The 20,939-nt window shown below is 44.3% G+C and overlaps 1 protein-coding gene across 3 annotated transcripts in view; it reads right to left on the reverse strand.

Annotated features, from left to right (window-relative positions):
• Window positions 1–1,409: 1,409 nt before the first annotated feature.
• ERGIC1 (endoplasmic reticulum-golgi intermediate compartment 1) overlaps window positions 1,410–20,939 on the reverse strand; it is a 103,578-nt gene continuing 84,048 nt past the window's right edge. For 2 of the 3 annotated variants that reach the window (XM_074960571.1, XM_074960572.1), the window contains exons 7-10: window positions 15,830–15,890; window positions 15,234–15,334; window positions 12,243–12,365; window positions 1,410–3,169 (exon numbers count right to left, since the gene is read on the reverse strand). In XM_074960571.1, the coding sequence (XP_074816672.1) occupies window positions 3,062–3,169; window positions 12,243–12,365; window positions 15,234–15,334; window positions 15,830–15,890 (393 nt within the window). In that variant the 3' untranslated portion in view covers window positions 1,410–3,061. The remainder of the gene's footprint in view (window positions 3,170–12,242; window positions 12,366–15,233; window positions 15,335–15,829; window positions 15,891–20,939) is intronic. The other variant, XM_074960573.1, reaches the window with a different exon arrangement.

A 20,939-nucleotide genomic window follows, 5' to 3' on the forward strand; every position in this document is an offset into this window, starting at 1 on the left:
AGAGGTGGTGACTTGTAGCAGCCACTTTGCTTTTACAGTAGCAGTCTTTGCTTTTGCTCACAGAAAAATCCAAAGGCTCCATGATATCAGCTTAAAGACAACCCAAATGGATCTTGGGTTGCATTAACCTCTGTTATCAAGGACACAACCTGGTGCCTTTATCCGGATTCTGTACGCACTCCATGTCAATTTCTACCTCAGTCACATTCCTTAAAGATGTCCCTGTCTCAGCAATCTGCAGAGTTTTGGGCTTCTGCCCACACTTTTGCAGAACATTATGCGAACACTGGAGATTCAGGTTTCAGAGTAGCAGCCGTGTTAGTCTGTATTCGCAAAAAGAAAAGGAGTGCTTGTGGCACCTTAGAGTAACAAATTTATCCGAGCATAAGCTTTCATGAGCTCACTTCAGCTCACTTCATCGGATGCATGATGCATGAGATTCAGCCTCCCACGCCATCTTCGGCTCCTCAGTACTCTGTAGCAACAGACTCCACTCTCAAGTCCCAGCCCTTCATGGGAGATACTGCTGTGAAGTCACCTACAGTGGAGCTCTAGGGACCTAAAGTATGGGTCAGCTACAACAAGGGGACGGAGATACCCAGAACATACAGCACCATTGGTATGGCAAAGCTTGAGAGGGTGTGGATCCATTGCCTGGAGACAGGTCCTGAGCTGTGACGTCAAGATCTGGATGATCCCTTTTTTCCAAATTCATCTGGAATTTGAAAGGCTGTTGGGGCTCTATCTCTAGAAAAAACTGAACTCACTAGCAGAGTTATGAAACAGCTCTTTGACTGGATTATTTCAGTGGATTTTTTTGGAAAGAAAGCAGGTAAGCCGAAACCTAATTGAAAACTAACACAGTTCAATTGGCCGTCCTATAGCCAAGGACCTCCGTTTTTAAAGTGTGGGACAAAGATGCACTATGCAAGATGCTAAAATCATATCCTTTTAATCCTTTAATTTAACAAGCTCTGAGCAAAAATTCACCAAACGCAAGAGAAAAAACGAGGACATGTTTGCTTTAAGCTTTGGTTGGGAACCATGAATTAGAGGAAATTCCTCAGCAGGCAAAAGAACTGATTATACTGAAAAAATCCCATGTTCCCTCTGCAAAGCAACCACCACCAAGTGGGCAAAAACACACAAACACACACACTGAAATGAAGACAAATGTACTGTTTTCAACTTGATTTCTATAAATGGAAAAAATGTATAAAATCCATCCATACATTAACAGATACAGGAAGTTACAAGATCCAATTCACACCTAAAATAATAGTAATCAGTCCATTAAAAAAAATGGGAAATTCCACCGCTGTAATTTTACAGTAGTTACTACAGGGCAGGTACCAAAAGACTTTTTTCAATATGATTAAAAATTATTGGCTATCTTCCCTACTTCTAAAGCAATGAGACAATTTCAACAGATACATATTGGGCAGATTGAAGTGTTTCTGGCTTTTGCATCAACATGGAATATTCAAGATGCATATAATTACAATGTTCTATTTGGACATTTTCACCTCCAGGAGAGGGCTAAGGACAATAGATACTACTCCAAAGAAAGCCTTAACCCGTTCCAGAACCTGTAAAGTTGACAGTCTTGGGGTTTATTGTTTTATGATTTGCAGTAATCCGGGACCACTCAAAATGTCTCCCCCCTCAGGTCACGCAATTTACAAATCGTGCAAAGACTGAAGGGATGTTTAGGGGCCTATGGAGAACGCGCTGGTGGGTCAGTCCAGTTCCCAGTGGACTGACTGATGTTCACATCACATACGAACTGTATCTGGCAGAAAATTTCCTCTCATACTGCCCATTGCTGGAGGTCTCAGACAGGTCAAGAATTAAATGAAGGGCTTGGAAACTCAGCTACCCTTTCATGCTAAGGGTTTAGAAATACTGGCAGGAGCCAGTCTGTGAGGAAAGCTTGCCCTGTTACTGCCTGTGCGATATCTGTGACTAGACAGAGGACTTCAGTAACTGCCAGTCTAGGGCTGGTAAAAGATGCCTGGTTCAGATTAAAAAAAAAAAAAAAAAAAAAAAGTGCTGGGAATGCAGGCACCTCAAAATCCCAAAGGACAGACGTATTGTGTTTTACAGGTGTGAACCACAGACACAGACAGCACAAGGCACCAAGCTGTGTGCATCCACCCAACGCATCCCAGCATTTCTATGAACAAGTAGCATGGGTGACCCTTTCCAAATAAATCAAATTGCAGACTCCAAATGAGGTGGTCTGTGTTTAAAAAAGGCAGGAGAAAAGGATACAAAGCTAGTATTGCAATGACAACTATTCCCCTTCAAAACAAAAGGCCACATAAAATAGCGTAACTCAATTTGGCCATCTATAAACACAAGACTGGATATTCAGTTATTGGGAAGAAATGAAAATATTTTTACATCCAAAGAGTATAACAGAGGCTGTCCCCTTCCCCAGTTACAGGTAGTTTACCCAGGAAAAGGTGGTTGGGGAATTTAATCATATTTGCTCATTTCATCTAGAGAGGGTCAGACCTAAAGAGGAGCTTTTCAATAAGAAACAAAACATCTTGAAGTAATTTTTGCCTCTCTCTCCTTGGGATTGCTGTGAGGACTAAGCACTTTCCATTCTTCATCAATGGACACATCACTCTTTTTGGCACTGTGGGTAGAATTTCTTCCTAATACATAACTTTGCCTTATAAAATACATGATTGTCTAGTCATGCAATTCCAATAGCATGAAAGAGCTGCAAGAGAATTCACTTACATCTTTGCAACCCCTATATACGGAACCTTCCTGACACTAAAGTGTTACTCTGTAGGATCCTGGAGAGTTAATTCATAAATGCAATTTCTACATTAGAAACCTTTTGGGGGGTTTTGTGGGGAGGGGGCTGATGACTCAGAACTTTGAAATGTAGAAAGATTTTTGATTTGTTGAAAAGAGCTTCATTGAATAACTTGACTAAAGAATAATGTATCAATTCAATCAAATAGAAGAAACAGAAACAGGTGTGTGTGGGGGTTCTCATTCTTTACTCCTGCCCCTGGAGCTTTGGATAACGGTTTCATTGCTACTGCATTTTCCCTAATTGGATCTTCTTCCAGGCTTCAGAGGCTGTGAAAATGCATGAGTCAAGGATCCCAGCTACAGTAAACGTTCCTCCAATAATGGCGCAAATCTGAAATTTACAAAAAGAGAGAGTTTAGGGATTTTGTTGATGAGACAGACATTCACACAGCTTGAAACCCAGGGAAAAGGTAAGTGCTTACAGTTATTGTATTTGATAGAGTCAATGGGTTATTTTGAGGGGGATCAATGCTGGGGAGATGGTTACATGTCAAGGCATGGGAACTACCAGTCCTACTGAAGGGGAAAGGAACTTCTTCACAATACTATTAGCCCATTCTCTCTGCCAGCCCTACTCAAGGATGAAATCACCAAGTTAAACACAATGTCACTTGTCTGGTGTGTATTTACAAGAGTCCCCTCTTTATCCCCAGTATCACAAATATAATTGGATTTTCCCCTGGAGTGAACCTTGATCTCACTTTGTCTGAACCCCCTACTTCTGTTATCTACTTGAGTAAGTACCCAGCCCCTTCATACTCCAGGTTCATGCATAAGACCATTTAAAATAGTTTCAATCTGGTACATTTTAATCTAGTAGCTACCCCAAGAAATACTCCAAGGATTCATCACAGTACTGATATCAGGACACATCAGTTATTGCTTTTGAAATGTGCACCTACTAGGTAGGGGACCTCCAAAGCATGTCCTCACTGTTCCCCAGCCCACCTCAGAGAGTATTAATATACTAGCACAAGGAAGAATTTAAGGCAAAGGAATCTGACCCACCAGTTTCTATCATATGTTCCAATAAAAAGTACAGCACATCTCAAATGTCTAATAAAAGCACCCTTGTCTCACCTTTGTCCTTTCCCATACTCTGCCACTATTCCAGAGACAAATATCTGAGCAGCCTCCCAAGACAGCAGCAGAAACTCTATCACTTGGCACATGTTAAAAACGTCTGAACAGAACACTAAAAAATGTGCCACAGGGAACAATGTTGCATTGGCCCCCAAGGAACGGGAAGGACTTGTCACATCATAAATCCATCTCTAACTTTTAGGATTCTGTGGTATGAATTGCTCCTTCCCCTGGATGTATGCAGTGTTGCTGTAGCCACGTTGGTCCCAAGATATTAAAGAGACAAGGTGGGTGAGGTAATGTCTTTTATTGGACCAATTTCTGCTGGTGAGGGAGACCAGCTTTTGAACTTACACAGAGCTCTTCTTCAGGTAACCAGAAAAGCTCTGTGTAGCTCAAAAGCTTGTTTCTCTCACCAACAGAAGTTGGTCCAATTAAGTTATTACCTCATCCACCTTGTCTTCCTCTGGATCATCTTCTATGTAGAGTAGCCCTCTGGAATCTCACTACTCTCCCTTCCTGCTGACTCACTGGCCTGGTTGTGATTCTGTCCCTCCACACACTCACCTCACTTTGGTGGTTCTGTCCCTCCGTAGTCTTCCAGTTGATGGTACAATATCCTTTCCTGATGCTACTCTGATTGACAAACAGCTCTCTCTCTGTTTCATAGACTCAGCTATTTTCAAATCTCAGCAGAAAAATCTCTTCTCCCTTATGGCACTTAAATCCCTCCCCAACTAGCTTTAGCACAATGGCTTTTAACTAGGCTTGGCAGGATTTGATTTAAATGGTTAGCTGACAGCACAAGTCGATTTCTCCCGACACTCCATATATCCATCAGTAACAATCAGCAAATGCAGCCTCCCTCCCTAGCACCTTGTGCCTGCAAAGATCCAGGGTCACCGGCCCTACGGCCATGCATGGAGCCCCCTGCTGTCAAGCTGTCATCTCACTCACTCACTGGCTGGGAGCGTGGGGGGCTATCCCCAGGGAGGAGCCATTCAACAGCAAGATGGTCTCCCCTGTGGCCAGGGACTTGTCCTCCTCCTTGCAATCCTCTGCTTTGCCCTACCAGGGCTGCAACCATTCCCCCACCTTATGCTTGCAGGGATTTGGAGTCACTAGCCCTGCAGTCACGCAGGGCGCCCCTTGCAGCCCTGCTGTCATGGGCCCCTGCAGTCCCGCTATCAATGCCCCACCACGGTTGCACAGGGAGCCCCTTGCAGCACGGCTATGAAACTGAACACGTATTTTAAACCAATCAATCAGAAAAAGGTTAAAAATAAAAATCTGTATCAGCCACTGAATTGACAAAAAAATAAAAATCAAATTCTGGCAAGCCAACTTTTAATTTAGTCACCACACAACATCATCCATAGCTGTCTGCCTTCCCTTATTTATTGTAGAGCATTTTGCAATGCAGGGCGAACGTGTGTTCAGCTCGTAAAGGACAGAGACGAATAAGAGGTAGAGCTGGCAGCGACACAATAGTTAAGGCATCTAACGCTTTCCATTGTAAGAGCCCATTTTCAATTGTTTATGACTTTGCCAAACTAACTGTTCCGGCTGAAGTTTTCCATTCTGGGTGTCTAACTCAGGCTGAACTATTTAATTAATTAAATGTCAACACAAAAGGAAAGAAAAACAAGCTTAGGGAAAAATGTTTTTCCAGTGTTAAAAAACTCACAACTATTTCACTGAGAAGCTCTAGCACCTTCATGCTTTGGAGCAAGGACTAGAAATGTCACAGGGGAGTTGCCTTGGAAGTCAGAGGTGTTTTTTGGTGTCCCTATGAAAATTTACCCAATTTGTCTGAATTCTAAGCCTTGGAAAATCACCAATTGTACTTGCTCACTAGAAGTTTGCAAAGAGCTTGATAGCAACATTTTCTGAACATTCCATGCCCACAGAGATCTGTAGCAATCGTGCTGAGCATACTCCACCCCACCTGAGCTCACAGCATTCTCTGGCCTGGGGCTGACCAGGACTTTCTTTGCAACTGCTCCTCACAGCTGTTGGGGGCCATTGTGGTGCCCAGCACCAGAACTGTGTGCAAGGCGACTGCCTTTCCTGTGCTCTCAGTGCTCCCTCTGCAGGTGCCCAGGCAGCGTGGAGAAGGAGGAAACCTGACTTGGGAGGATGGAGGATTAAAGTGAGGGCAGGAGCAGAGGAGGAATGTGACAGAAGGAAACAATTTGGGGAGGGCTGGGGACATGCTAGGGGACAGAATCAGAAGAATCCGTAATTACTAAAACATATTCTTCTCCAGAACCTGGGAATCCTGAGTCCCAGTATTCCTCTGTTGGCAAATACCTGTAAAACCACCAATACAGTGTGTCTCATCACACTCTAGTAGCTGGTGCACACAGCAATAGCAGGCCAAAATCATTTAACGCTTAATTAGCTTAAAGGGCAGATGTCTGTTCTGTGGAACTAACGGTTCCAATTGTGCTGATGGCCCATGATGGTATAGGGATCAATATGGTTCTATGTGGGGTTTTTTCCAGATTGCTTTTCAAAAAATTTGGGAAATTACAGGAAAAACCCTATGTTAAAAGAACACTTATGTTTAATAGTCACATGCTCAAAAATTAGGAAACAACAGCATTAAGATTGCTAATGCAACCCTAATTCCCCCTCTGCCCACTCTGTCTGCATATATATGAACTTCGATATAGTCTTTAATTACATGATCACATACCATTTTTCACAAGACCTCTGCCTCATTCAGGCACAGGATGAATGGACTTCCAGGAATGAATCAGGGCTGTCTAGTAAATGAGGCTGTTGGCCCCGCCTGCTTCATTTGTTACAGAAGTTGCAAAGTGTGCAGTGAATGAGGCAGGAGACTACAAGAAAAAATAAGCAGTGGATTTTATGGTTAAGGAAGTCAAATGCCACCTTGGAGAAATGGATTCTTATCCCTGCCTCTACCAGAGTTCCTATGTGATGCTGGGCAAGTCACAACCAAACTTTTCACAGGGGGCCACTAGCTGTGTGTTTCTCGTTTTCTGAGTGCCCACCTTGAATCACTTGGGGCCTGATTTGTGGAAGTGCTGAGTGCTCACAGCTGTGGCTAAAATTAATAGGAGCTGTTCTGTGAACATCTAAAATGTTAAGTACTCTGAAAAGTCAGGCTCTGCGTGTCTGAGTGAGGGCATCCAAAATATGAAGGCCAAACTTCTGGCCTACTAGTCTCTTTTATAATCAATATATCTCCTTTATATTGCTTCAGTTCCCCATCTGTAAAACGGGGTTGATACCAACCTGGCTACAGAGGGATGCTGTGAGGATAAAATTAATAAATATTTGTGAAGCATTCAATACTATAATGATGAGCACCATAGAAAAGCCCATGAGGAAATTAATAATTCTGTATTCAGTGCGAGGTTTAAATTGTATGCAGTAAATAAGGCATGGGCCAGACCTGAATGATGGGGATAAAAAGAAATATGGAATAGATATCCCATCAGTGAGCACCATCCATCCTGGGCAACGAATGAGGCAGTAAAAATAGTATGTGTTCATGTAATGAGAGACTCTATAATAATGCATACGAACAAGGGGCCCAAATTAAAGTTGCTACGGTTTCTAACTTATGCGTGCTTGCCTTTGCAACCTTAATATTCTTTTAATGTAGTCTTTCTGTATGTCATTCAGACTGCAGCCTGGGGTGGCTCACTGAACGATAGTGACTCTTGGAGCTGGTGAAAGGTGAACAAACTGCAGTGCTTCCTTTGCTCAGGAAGAGGGAGGATTTGGACACATGCCAGATCTTAGAGATGGATGGGAAAACAGAATAAAATTATTTAAAGCTTCAGGGCGAAGGGTCAGCAGCTATAGGGAAGTTAGCTGTGCAACTTCGCTGGGAGGGAGCCAACCCCGATTTAGGCCTATTGCACCATATCCGATTTGCCACAGAACAAATCCCACTGGTATGCCACACAGACGAGCCGCAGTGGCCGAGTTAGGTAGGGAGTTTGTTACAGTAATAAACAGCTCTAATGATAGACTAATGATGAGAGAGAGCAGTGGGGAAGAAATCACTCATTTATAAACATATTTATAACCAGTGATATTTGTGTCCTATGAGCTCAGTGAAACAGCAAGATGCCTCAATGACGGTGGGGCCGGGTGATGTGTTTCTTGCAGCACAGCTGGCATTCTGGCAGATGAAAGCCTCAGAAACCAGAGCACCTGTCAGAGACTTAATTCATAGTTTTGGGGAGCGTGTACACTCTCCACACTCTGCCCCTCTCCCTTGCCACCCCTCTGAATGTGACGCATGGTGACGTTTCAGGGAAAGTGACAGCTGAGGAGGTGGGCTATTTCAGTCCACAGGAGATCAGCTGACAGGAGATTTTACACCACAAAAAATGCTTTTAGAGTTTGCATCAGATGGTAGGAAAATCTGACTTTAGTGCCGCCACAAGAGGGTGGGAGGAACTCACAGAAAAATACATATTCATCTGCACAGCTCTGTACTGCTGAGTGCTTATGACTCACACACACCTGGCATTTGGCTGGACTCTGCCTCCCAGCACACACAGATTTTGAGTTTGCTGTGACCAACAAAAGAGGCGATACACAAGATCTCTCTCTGGGTCAATACAGAAGTGATGCTATGTAATTTATTTGTCACAGTCCACCAGTGAGGTTCTAATATGTGCTCAGAGTCCCGTTCTATGGTGGGTTTCACGGGAAGCAGGCACTACACTATTAGTTATTTGTGTAGTGCCATGGGTGCAAAGGAGCTTTATAGATAGAATGACCAGTAGCTGCCTTAAGATATTTACGCCTATCCCACCATGGGGGAAGACAAATAAAAGAAGGGGAGTAAGGGAGCAGGGAGACAATAGTGAGCGATCATGTGATAACATGGGCAGCACATTGGAGAATTTTAACAGATATGATTAGGGGACTACAGTGCAGTTGCTAGTAATGGAAGGCTGCACGGGTATAATGAAGGGAAGATGAAAGAAGGGCAATGGCAACATGGCTCTGTCTTCCCTAAGTGAAATACCATACTGAGGATCTTCAGGGTTTCTTCATGATCAGATTTTAAGAGCAGAAGGGGCCACTATAATCATGTAGTCTGACTTCCTCCATAAAACTGGCAATATATTTGCATCCAGTAATCCCTGCCCTGAGCTCAATAACTTGTTGTGGAGCTAGTGCGCATGTATTTAAATCAAAACTTGGTGTTATTCTAAGAGAGCTCATGTGATGGGGAGTCCACCACACTCCTCAATAAGCTGTTGTGATGCTTAATTGTGGTCACTGCTAAAAATCTGCACCTTATTTCCAGTTTGAACTTTTCTAGCTTTGACTTCCAGCCCCTGGATCTTCTTATGCCTTTGCCTGCTAGAATGAAGAACCCTCTAATATTAGGCATCTTTTCCTAATCTTCCCTTGGGATTGGGGGTTCCTACATTGCTCCTTTGTAACTATCTGCTTACTCCTCCCCCAGAGCTAACCCTGTGGACTAAAAGGCTGCTCTCTGGCCAACCACCTAGGGGAGCTCACAACTGATAAAATGTGAAATGTTGCATATACCTACACCTTTATCCACCAATGACTTGTCTACACTGCAAAATGTCACTCTGTTAACCAACACGTTAACTACCATGATGTTAAAGACTCTTTAGACAAGAAGAAAAGGAGGACTTGTGGCACCTTAGAGACTAACAAATTTATTTGAGCACAAGCTTTCGTGAGCTACAGCTCACTTCATCGGATGCATTCATTTAGACAAGGAACGTCAAGTTTAACGTTGTGTCAGCTGTTTGTGACTAACTGTAGGGTTCACAACCAGTTGACATGACGGTAATCATGGTAGCCCTGGTCTTCACTTAGTGCTAAATTGTGCTTAACACTATATTTGTTAAAATGGGACACTTAAAGCATTTTCTAGCACAGTGCTTTTTGCCATGTATAGATTAGACCTCTTGCATGTCACAGAATGAAGTTCTTAATGTCACTGGAAACAAAAGGTGCGGCCACAAGCTAAGAAGTGTTAGACTAGAACAGCACTGCAGTTCGGATGGCAGCAATGAAGGCCATAACATATGGTACAGCGCTGTGTGTTCTGATGTATCAGTCTCAGCTGCTTTGGGATTTTAAAAAGAAATTCCATGCTAGTGCACGATGTCAGACATCCTCTGTTTATCCACAGAACAAATATGGTAAGGACAACAGCAGCACAAGAGACCACTGGAACTATATTGCGTAGTGCCAACACTTCTTTCTTACCTGACCTCCCAGCACCTCCCTAAACACAGCTGGTAGATCTTAGCACCCACTATTCAACATTTACATCATTCTTCCAACAGACACCCATGCTTAGGGTTCCTACAGACTCAAAAACTAAAAATTCAGCTGCCTTTGTGGTAACAAACAGGTTTACATTTACAACCCTACCAAAGCCTCTCAGAGTCCAACAGAGTCTTTTTCCAGCTACACCTCCAAGAACATATTTCAGAACTGCAGTGTTTTTGTGACGACTGTGTGACCACAGTCTAGTAAACAGGCTGCTCAATAAGGAATGGCAGGTGCTCCCTCCATAGCCCCCTTCTGTGGTTTTTAACTAAGCATCTGCTGCATAGGCAAGAGCTGAGGGGTTTCTGAAGCCTGCCCCACTCAACAATAACTCCAGCTGCCACAAGCAGATAATCTTCTGTTGGATCAGAATGCTGTGGCCTCAGCATGCCAGTGACGATGAGCCAGTCTCCGGGGCAATCGTGATGCAGAAGGCCAGGCTGGTAATACTACTCGAAAGAGCTAGAATGATAGGAATGATGACAGATCATCGTGTGTCACTGAGATAGGACAAGAAAGCTGAGGACCAAGGCATCTTAATCCCCAGCAACCTTGCTCTCCCTGATCCTTTCACAAAGCTTCCCCACACCTGCATCGACAAACCGAAGAAGCCAGCACACGCACACACAGGAGATCAAACCAAACCTTAGACTTCTCAGCCTAGATAAACATAAGGGAGACATGACCTGGAACTGCATCCTGGCCAGAGGGTCCCATTGATATAGCAAAGATCTGCATGGTAGGTAAATACAAAAGGTCTGACACACAAGTGACATCAGTCACCCTCAAGTAACAGGACTAAAGCTGCCATGGATGTATTGTTACCCTCAGGTCTCAATATAACAAATATTAACACAGAACAGCCCAAATGGAGCCACCTAAACTTGGAAGGCAAATTTGGTGGTAGTCAGGGGAGGAAAGTGAAAAGTCTGGAACATTCTCCCCACCAGCTACTTAGACAATTTTGAAGCACAGCGTTTTATTTAACACAGACGCTACAGTTGTTCCCAACCATAAGATGACCTCTTAGCAACAAGCAAATAGACATGATAGTGAACAGCAGTGCGGAGTACTGAAGTATTTACCAGTCCCAGGTTCCAAACCATGCTACCTACCTCCCCCAAAAAGAAAAGACCATGGGACCACAATTTGGGAGGGAGAAGGACAGCAAGAAGCATTAGCAACCAGGTTAGTAAGCCCTAATGTTTTAACCTATTGACCACACTTTGAGACCAGGCAGACATGCTAATTAAAAAAGGGCCCAAACCATGAAGTTCTGGATCTCAACTCTTCTGCCTCAGAGTTTGGGGGTGTTTTGATCCATCTCTAAAGCTGATTGAAAGGAATTTAATGTTTATTGAGAACTCCAAAAACCAAAGCCTCCTAGGGACAGAGCACAGCACATCTGATAAAGCACCATTTATGTTTACAATTCAAATATTCAAACCCCAGTTCCAAACTACAGGTCTTGGGCGCCACCAAAGTCAGGTTATTTCAGTCAGTTTATCATAAACACATGAAGCTTACATGTCCCAGCATGTAATGCTACACATTTTTCTGAGTAGCCAAGTTACACAGCACGATGGGTCCTTTAGTCTGTACAAGCTAGGTCCCATTATTAGAGAGGAGGTCTGCTGCAATCTGCTCATATTGTGTGCCAGTTAGGTTTTGTCCCCATGTTTCTGGCATATTGCCAGTGTGCCTCCCTTCCCTCCCAATGCAATGGGCAAAAAGAGTATGGGTACCGCTGGTGCAGGATATTTGTCATTCTTTTATGCCAAAGTGGTTAAATCAAACCATCAAAGCTTGATCCTCTCTTATCGGATGCTCCACTTTTCCCTCCAATTTCGATATGTATAAGCTGGCTAAGGAAGAGCTCAGCTTTACTCTCAGCTCCTGTCATAGTGCTCTGAAGCAGGAACTCAGTTCCCAGATTGGCAAGGAGGGCAGGGGAAGAGCAGGAGAGGGCAAGAAGGAAGAGTCACAGGCTTAAAGTAACTCACCGATGTGATAAACCTGTACAAAGGTTGCCGCCTCTCTGTATATTTCACTGTGATGGGGCTCAGATCATAGCGAAACCAGATAGCGGGGATAATGCGGCCAGTGTGACTGTAGGCAACATACTCCTGGAAAAAGAGAGTGGGGAGAGAGGAAGGCAGAAAGCGTGAGCAATTTTATTTCAAAGAAGTTGATCTCAGAACTGACTCCACTGGGCTGCTCCTCATTCCTACCCAGGAAAATTGCAACATTCTATCAGGAGATAATAATTACCCATAACGATTACACTAAGAAGAGTAACTTGTTCATTTCTGAATGACTATACTCAACAATACTGACAGCATGGTGATGTGGCAGAGAACAAAAAATGCCACTCAGTATGACCCTAATCCAAAGCCCACTGAAGTCAATGAAAAAAAAAAAAAGACAGTTTTGGATCAGCCCCAAGTGGATACATGGATTTTCCAAGTGGTTTTAGATAGAGTTCTAGCACTATTAAAATTAAACTGCAGCTAACCCACTGGTACGTTAAGCAATACAAAGGGAATTTAATTTACACCAGCTTGTCGGCCTGCCCCATGCATTCAGAACAACAAAGCTTTCCCTGTATCTGAGGCCCCAACCACATTGAGATACAAACAGATTTTTGCCTGCCCAGTGCAAATGGGACAGAGCCGTGTTTAAACCATGTTAAGAAACTTGCTCTAGGCAAGGAGGGGACCTAATGTAGCAGAGAGTTTGCAAACACCTTTTTAAATCTGTTGAGCAGAGACACTCTTAGCTTCACTGTGGACAGGGCCCTTTAATCCACTTCCTATATAGCAGGTACGTGTGAAGTATCAGCCAAAGGGCAGCTCTCCAGCAAAAGACAGATCATCCACCATTATGGAGAAACCAGCACTGTGAAAGGGATTTCTAAAACCTGCTTTGAAAATACATCTTAGTTCTATCAGGTCTCACCAAGAAAACATTTAGATGATTTGCCGTATAATATTTTAACTGTGCCCTCAACACAAGATAAATACCAGCCACTGATATGAGCAGACGGACAAGTCGAGGAGGAGAGTTCTCTTTGAAATACAGCAAATCTTTGAGAAATACCTGAGCATGCCCTGCACATTCCAGCCCTTATCCCAGCAGACACCCCTTCCTGTGACATGTGTGCCACTTTTGACTGTTAGACCCAACTCTTCAGGAGGTAGGGACAACAACCACCCTAGAGAAGTGGACGAAGGACTAACAAAGACGTGTCCACAGGTATAACACGAACAGGATGATCTCTTCTTAGGAAAGGGAGAGGGAACCAACTGAAGCAGCACCATCGTGCTCCATCAACCCCACAGGGATTTTTCCTTCCTTTTGAAGTCTCTTCCAGAGGAGGTGGACTGAGCTTCAGTGGACAGAACAGGAGGGGACCCAGACCAGCATATTTTAAGGGCTCCTAGCAGAGCTAACTGGTTGATGCCAGAACTGTAGTGGTGGCTTTGGGTGGAGAGGAAACAGAAGATCTAGGAGATAACGTAGGAGAGGAGACAGACAGTCCGCACACATCTCCATCATGGTAGAGAACCACCTCATGGGTAGGGCATCTATGCCAGACTATTCCAAAGACTTCCTTCCGATTCCTGCTTCCCTCTTACCGGCATGGGAGTCTAGAGCAGAGGCAGTAATCAGAGACCTTTTTAAAATGCACAGAAAATGCAGATGCAGCTCCATTTGCCTGAACTCTGGTTATGAAGAGAACAGTTTTGACAGAACTGACCTCATTTTTTCCTTCCTTACCTCCGCCCTCAGCAACACAGTCCTGATGATACAGTCTTGGCTGAGGGCCCCAACTGCAATCCTGCTCACAGAAGTATCGAGATCAGCAGCTCAGGATGTATGTTTTCCTAATTAATTTCAGAACTTGTGTTGCAAGAGAGTCTTATCTGAAGAGTGGTTGTAACATTAAACAGAAAGAATACATTCTATCCAGGGAGAGAAAGCCATCCAAACTGTCAGGACACTCTGTACAGCACAAGCAGAAAGCACAGGAGACTATCACTAGTCTTGGCACAGCTCATGAGAGCAAAATAAATGAGTGGATATTTTAGCAGAATGGCAGTCTCAGAACCCTCAACTAGAATGGACACAATAAATTTGCATGCGAATGGTCTGAAGGGAAGTAAGAGCCACTCGATGCTCCACTGGGCCAATGCAATCAAGAGATGTCCTGCACAAACATCCACAGACATGAAGAGCAAGAACCCTGCCCACCTTCGAGTGACTAGCAAAGGGCAGTACTCCCATAAACAATGCATTACGTTTGCGCTATGTGTTAAAATAATAGTTTAATTTTTCAGAGTCTAAAGGCTCTTTAAAGGGAAAATAATTAGCCCCCAATCAATTCAGTCATGGGAATGGCCTGCCAGGTTCCCACACTGTAAAAAGAAGGAGAGTACCAGGCAATAAATCTCTCTGAAACTCCCACTGGCCGCTGTTTGCCCTTCCAGGCCAATGGGAGCTGCGATCGGCCGAACCTGTGGACGCGGCAGGTAAACAAACCGGCCCAACCCACCAGGGGGCTTACCCTGGAGGGCTGCGTGCCAAAGGTTGCCGATCCCTGATCTAGAATTACTTCAGGCAATGAAGGTTTTAGGTACAATATATATGGACTTGAGTTAAGCTCACATAGGAGAGAGTGAACTGCAAGGCAACAATTCTCCAGAGAAAGAATAATTAGCTGAGAAAAGGCGCTGAGAAAAATTCTCATGCTACTATAATGTAGCTGGTGCTAAGTATAGAAGAGGTGACAGCAAGAGTCCTTGTTCTAAAGCAATTCAGTTCCTCACTCTTCCAGCAGAGGTTACTGTATGCTACCAAACACAAATGCTTTATAAACAGAGCGCAATACCAATAGCATGGATTGAGCTTTGTAAAGTAAAGAGCTTCCCATGAACTCATTGGGTTTTTCTTCCCCAAGGGCCACCCTATGTAACAGTCACCTCCAGCCTTACCTTGTTTGCTACAGTATACTGGTATGAGTACCGCTGTTTGCCGCTTATATCTTCATACACGGTGGGGACTATCTTCAATATATAATCGTGAGATGCAAGGGCTATGAGGCAGAAAGGGAAAGGATAGATTAGCCAGTGAAAAAGCCCATGCCCCCCAGAGGAGGGTGGGAGCTCATGACAGCTATTAGTAAAGGATAGGGGTGATTTTAGTGGCAATGGTGGTAGCAGTAGCAAGTGGGTGGGGGTTAGAAGAGCAGTATACAGATGCAAATACCATAAGCCCCCTGGCTCAGACTTGCGACAAGCCATGTCATACCCAGCTAGTCCCTCTTGTAGCAGATGATCATAATCAAGCTGCAGAGAATGCCACCTACTACAAAATCCAGGGTGCAAGAGGGGAGGTAGCAAAGGACCCTGTGTATTAGGCCTTCCCTAGGGTCAGGGGTGGGAATGGAAATCCCATTCACTGATGCAGGGGTCCCTTTGATTGCTTTTCTGGCCCCCTAATCAGTGTTGCATTAATATCCTGGTTTTTATTTTGCCTTTGCCCACCATCAGTGGGCTGGCTAAGCCCTGAAAGCACTGACAATACGTACGGTTTGAGCTGAGCTTGTCTGCTCCCCCCAGGGCATTGAATGCTCCATGAATGTTCTGGACCTGGAGAGCGAGAAAACACATACAGTGGTTATATTATATACTTAGTGCTTTTGGCTTTTGCTTCCCCACCTTTGAAGGCTCCAGTTTGACTCAGTCTTCCCGAATGCAAAGCCTCAACCCAATGAGAAAAAGGCACAAATTATTTTCAGTGACCATTACCACAAGGATTGGCTCCAATTGGTGAGCTTGTAAGGTCAATCTCCAAAGATCTAACATTAATGTCCACTCTAAATTGCTTCAGCCAAGGGAGCACTCCCAGATTGGAAGCGACTGGTGGGGAAACACAAGTCAGTCTGAAGCTTTGAGGTGAGTCACCATGGCAAACTATGACATCATCGCACACCAGTCTGCGTTGGTGGGTGGTGTCATCAACCCATAATTAGGATCAATCTCCCAGCTGGAGAATAAAAGCTTGCACTAGCAAGCTCTCATCATTCTATCACATGCAAATAAAACGTAGAGACTATAGCCTGCTGGGAGTCACACTTTAAAGATTCAAATTCAGGGCAGAACCTGGAGCTTTCTATAGCTTTCACTCAGACGCATTCCTAGAACGAACACACACTATGTCTTGGAAGAGGGTAAGGCGACATGCCAGCTAGGTCATCCATTCCTTAGCAGCTGGTTCCAGGCATGCAAGTGTTAGGCATTCCCAACCCCTCACCACAGATCAATTGGATTCCCCCATTACTCCCCACTCCTCTAAGGTACAGGCTAATAGAATTAGTTGAAAACAATAAGGACCAACATCCACCAATAGAATGATTGATTTGGGAAATTTCTGGAATGGTGAAAGCTATACAGAGGTCCTGCAACTGTAGTCAGAGGGTTGCAGTGGTAACACATGCCACATTAAGATATACAGAAGGAGAAGAGATATCCACTAGCCAGGAAATTACTGACAGACAACAGATAAGCAGTTTTGTTTGGAGAAAGAGTTGTGTCCTTCTAGCTTTCACTGCATTAACAAGTCACTGCACCAATTTGCATTGCCCACCATCCTGCCAACAGCTGTAAGCACTTGACTGCTTAGGACACATCCACCTGATCCTACGGCATGTTCCCCTGATCACTATTCCACAGCAAGATGGTTTGGGAAAGAAACAAGCTAACAAGGTCCCTTATCAATATCCTAAGAAAGAAAATTCTAGCAAGACAAATTCCTTGTTTCTCATTAAACTGAACTGATGGAACAGGTAACATGCAGGTGACAAACATAACTGGAAGCACAAATGGGTCTTCTATAATGTCTTTGAGACTGCTGGTATCTCAAAACGCTTGCACAGTGTCGAGTTGGAGAGTAGCAGTATAGTAACTAGGCAGGCAGACAGCATTCTGTGCTATAGCTCACACATCCTTGGACATCTAGAGAGGGGGAATATTTGACTTGGCAACAGGGTTAACCTCAGCTCTTCTTGATACATGCGATAGGAGTCAAACTTCTACTAGGAAAGCCCTTTGAGACAGGCAGAAGGGGCATCACTTTAAGGTCTCATCTGAAAGATGGCACCTGTTATGACACAGCAGCTCTTCCAACCACTCCTTTAGCATCAACATCCAGTAGAAGTCCTGGCAGGGAACATGAAGCCTCAAGCCTCAGATCAGAGGGTAGAGCACATTAATAGCTGAACAGGTAATCCTGGCAGAATCAGATACTTTTTGAAGACAACTCTGAATACTTTCCTTCTCCAAAAGGAGCCACACTCTGAAGTGACTATACAAAGGAATTAATGGTCAAGCAGAAGTGTCCTCGTATTAGGGGATACTTTGGGGGCAGCTCAGGATAGGAGTCTGCCTAATAACTGCGACCTCTACATAATCTAAAGGAGGAAGCATATGTCAGTGAGGAAGCATACATGCTTGATCTACCCGAGATGCTGGCTGCACTACAAGCGGCCAACCACTGCACCATGCCAGCAGAATGCCTGGTGGTTTTCAATGTCATAGTACCTTGAAAACGTGGAAAAGCAAGGCAGCTGGTGTTTAGCAGGCATAGATGCATGGATGTGTGTATGGACTGCTGGCTTAGCTCAGCATATTTACAGGCAGCTGTAGTAATTCAAAACTAGTTCAGAAGGGATGAGCTCAGGTAAACATCTATTTCAGAGAACTGTCTGTGCATTATATAACTCCATGAACCATCCAACCCTTCCTAAGGTACACACAGGACATCAGAGTTAAGTTTAAACTACCAGGGTAAGGCCAGGGCAAGATGTGTCACTCAATAATAGTTCTAAGACACATGATACATATAAAAGCTCCCCCAATTTCCTTCATCTCAGTGGGTAGCACGTCACTTGCTTCTGCTCCACTTGGTACTTTGGCCTGGTCTACACTAGGGAAATTTACAAAACGTTTTCCACCAATTCAGCTTCAGCCACTATTAAAACCACTCGGAAACATAGTTTAGACAAGGTTCCAGCAGCCAGACCAGTCTTAAACCACTATTTCAATTAGACTTGCTTTTCAGAAAGTTTAGCTAAAATATTGGTAAAAATGGGTTGCTGGATCCTTGTCTGAATTCTGGTGGTCACCTGTTTTGATGACAGTTCAGCTGAAACAGCGCTAAAACTGGTGGGATACTTTTTGTAAGTTTGCCTAGTACAGACAAGGCCTAGGAGGCCATACGCAACAGCACACAGTCAAGGCACAAACAACAGACTTTGGGGGCAAAGTCCAGTGTCTGGAAAACATTCCAAGTTCTTCCAATATCAAAAACCCACAAGCTCTAGGTATAATGTCCTGCGAGGCTAGGGTTCAAGAGGGCATAGTTACAACACAAAAAAAACTGCCCTTTAAATTATTTCATTCTTCTGTGTAAACAAGGAGAGCGAGGATCCCAGACCAGTAGTTTACTGAGAGCAATGTCTCATTTTTGTGCCACAAGTAGGGGGGTGCCTGGAAGATTCCACCCCCGCGACGCACATCCCAACTTGGACAGGAGCTAAGCCCAAGGCTCCGCGCAATCATAATTTGATCATCAGCAACATTTACAGTGAGCGGCATCTGATTTTGGTGACTCACATGAACAGAGCTTATTTTGTGGGCACAGCTTGGAGGAGTACTGCCACCATTTCCCAGCCACCCTCCAATCTGGTCATGGATGGCAGGAGATAGCCCCATTTTGCAGACAGGGAAACCGAAGCACCGAGTTGTTAAATGATTTACCCAAGGTCACAAAACATCTTTACGATACAGGTAAGTGACTAGACCCTGATCTACTGAACACCAGTCCCATGCACTAGAGCACGCTGTCAGAGTACTGGAGAGAACACCCCCGCCCCATTTTGAGCTCTGCACTTCAAATTCAGGCACTACTGAGATGAAATGTAGAAAAGGTTAATGAAGCCTAAAGTAGCACAACCTCTGAGACTCCAGTGGGCTTTTCACTGTTGGAGAGAGGGCATAAATATTCTCCTAGTCTGTCAGCAAATGGAGGTGGGGAGATCCCTTGAGGGATAATCTGGGAGGTTTTTGCAGTTGGAGTTTATGAAAAACTCATATTTCAGGCCATGACACAATAAGGAACAAGGGAATCAGGCAAGCCCTTCAACCCACTATTAAATCAGCAGATACCCTAAGATAAACACTGAACAAAGAAAGCTCACTCATATCCAGATCACATTAAAATGATCCACACCCCCCACCTCACAAAATCACTCAGGATACGTCTTTTGCTGCAGCTGGAGTATGCTTCCCCCAGTGCAGACCCACTAGCTCTGCTTCAGCTAGGATGCTAAAAAAACAGGGTGGCTGTGGTGGTGGCTCAGGCTAGCCCCCAAGTACATACCCAGGAGGTCAGGTGAGCTTGTGCATGGTTGGCTAGCCTGAGCTGCCGTTCATGCTACTGTGGCTACACTGCTATTTTTAGCATGCTAGCTCAAGCAGAACTAGTGCATCTATGTGCCTGCTCTAGGAAGCACACTCCGCCTGCAGCGTAGACGCACCCTCAGTGGCTCTCACCAGTGCTTGCTCAGTCTAGCTAGAAGCAGAGTAATGAACATCTCCTCCCATGTCACATGCCCTTTAGCTCATGGGTTTTGCTTACTGTGCCAGCAGCATGTGCACACACATGCATGAAGAGACAGAGGTGACTGAACAGCATGTGTTATTTAGAGGCATGAGATTTCCAAATCAACCTGTAATGGCACACACCAATAGCCAGCTACATCTGGGAGAGTGGCAGACTATATGATGTACTAAATACTTCTATGCTGGGGGACACAATGTCTGCAATCAGACATCTTCTGCCTGTTCCCCCTCCATGCCCAAAGCCCTCCAATTGCCCAGCCTTCTCACCACATTCATGCTAACACTCTCCGAAGACTGCAGGATGCAGTGGTGGGAACATTCCCGTATAGGACATGTTCCCCATGCAGTCAGCAGTAGTCCCTATTTGCACTTCCTCTTATAGTGGACCACCATGTCTACTAAAGTTGAGATTTATTTTTCATACTTTTCAAAGTGCTTTACAGACATTAAACCTCCTAATCAATATGCTAATATTTCAGTGCTCCAACACAAGACATGTCCTAAAGGAAGCAGGAGCAGAATAAATAGAGGACGACAAAGCAATGCTTTAGACTCATTAGCGTTACAAAGATTTTGGAGTACGCAGACATGTGTGGAACAGGGAGCAGCATAATGAAATGTCTGTGTTCAGGAACCAGGATTACAAAGAGGCTCTGTTTAAGCCATACTGGGAGGTAAGTCATGGAATAGGTTTGTGCACGCACCTTTGTATCCCTATGAAGTCAGCTTTCTGGAAGCAAATTACAAAGGTGTGAGTTGTCTCCATTAAGAAGTCAGGAATTATGCAATAACATATAGCACACCAGGTGAAACGCTAGCCACAGGGCAAATGCACACATTCACCTTCTCCCCAGCTGTAGGCTGGCAGCTTTGAGCAACCACTCAATTTGTCCTGTGAGAAGGGGGAAGTTGCTAGATGTCTCACTTTCTAATCTTTGATCTCCCTTCGAAGTATAGCGAAAGGAAGGGCAATGGGGCTAGAATTTGTTCCAGTAGCATATGCTCTCAACCACCACA

The sequence above is a fragment of the Natator depressus genome, chromosome 8, assembly GCF_965152275.1.
Source record: "Natator depressus isolate rNatDep1 chromosome 8, rNatDep2.hap1, whole genome shotgun sequence".
Classification (NCBI taxonomy): Eukaryota; Metazoa; Chordata; order Testudines; family Cheloniidae; genus Natator; species Natator depressus.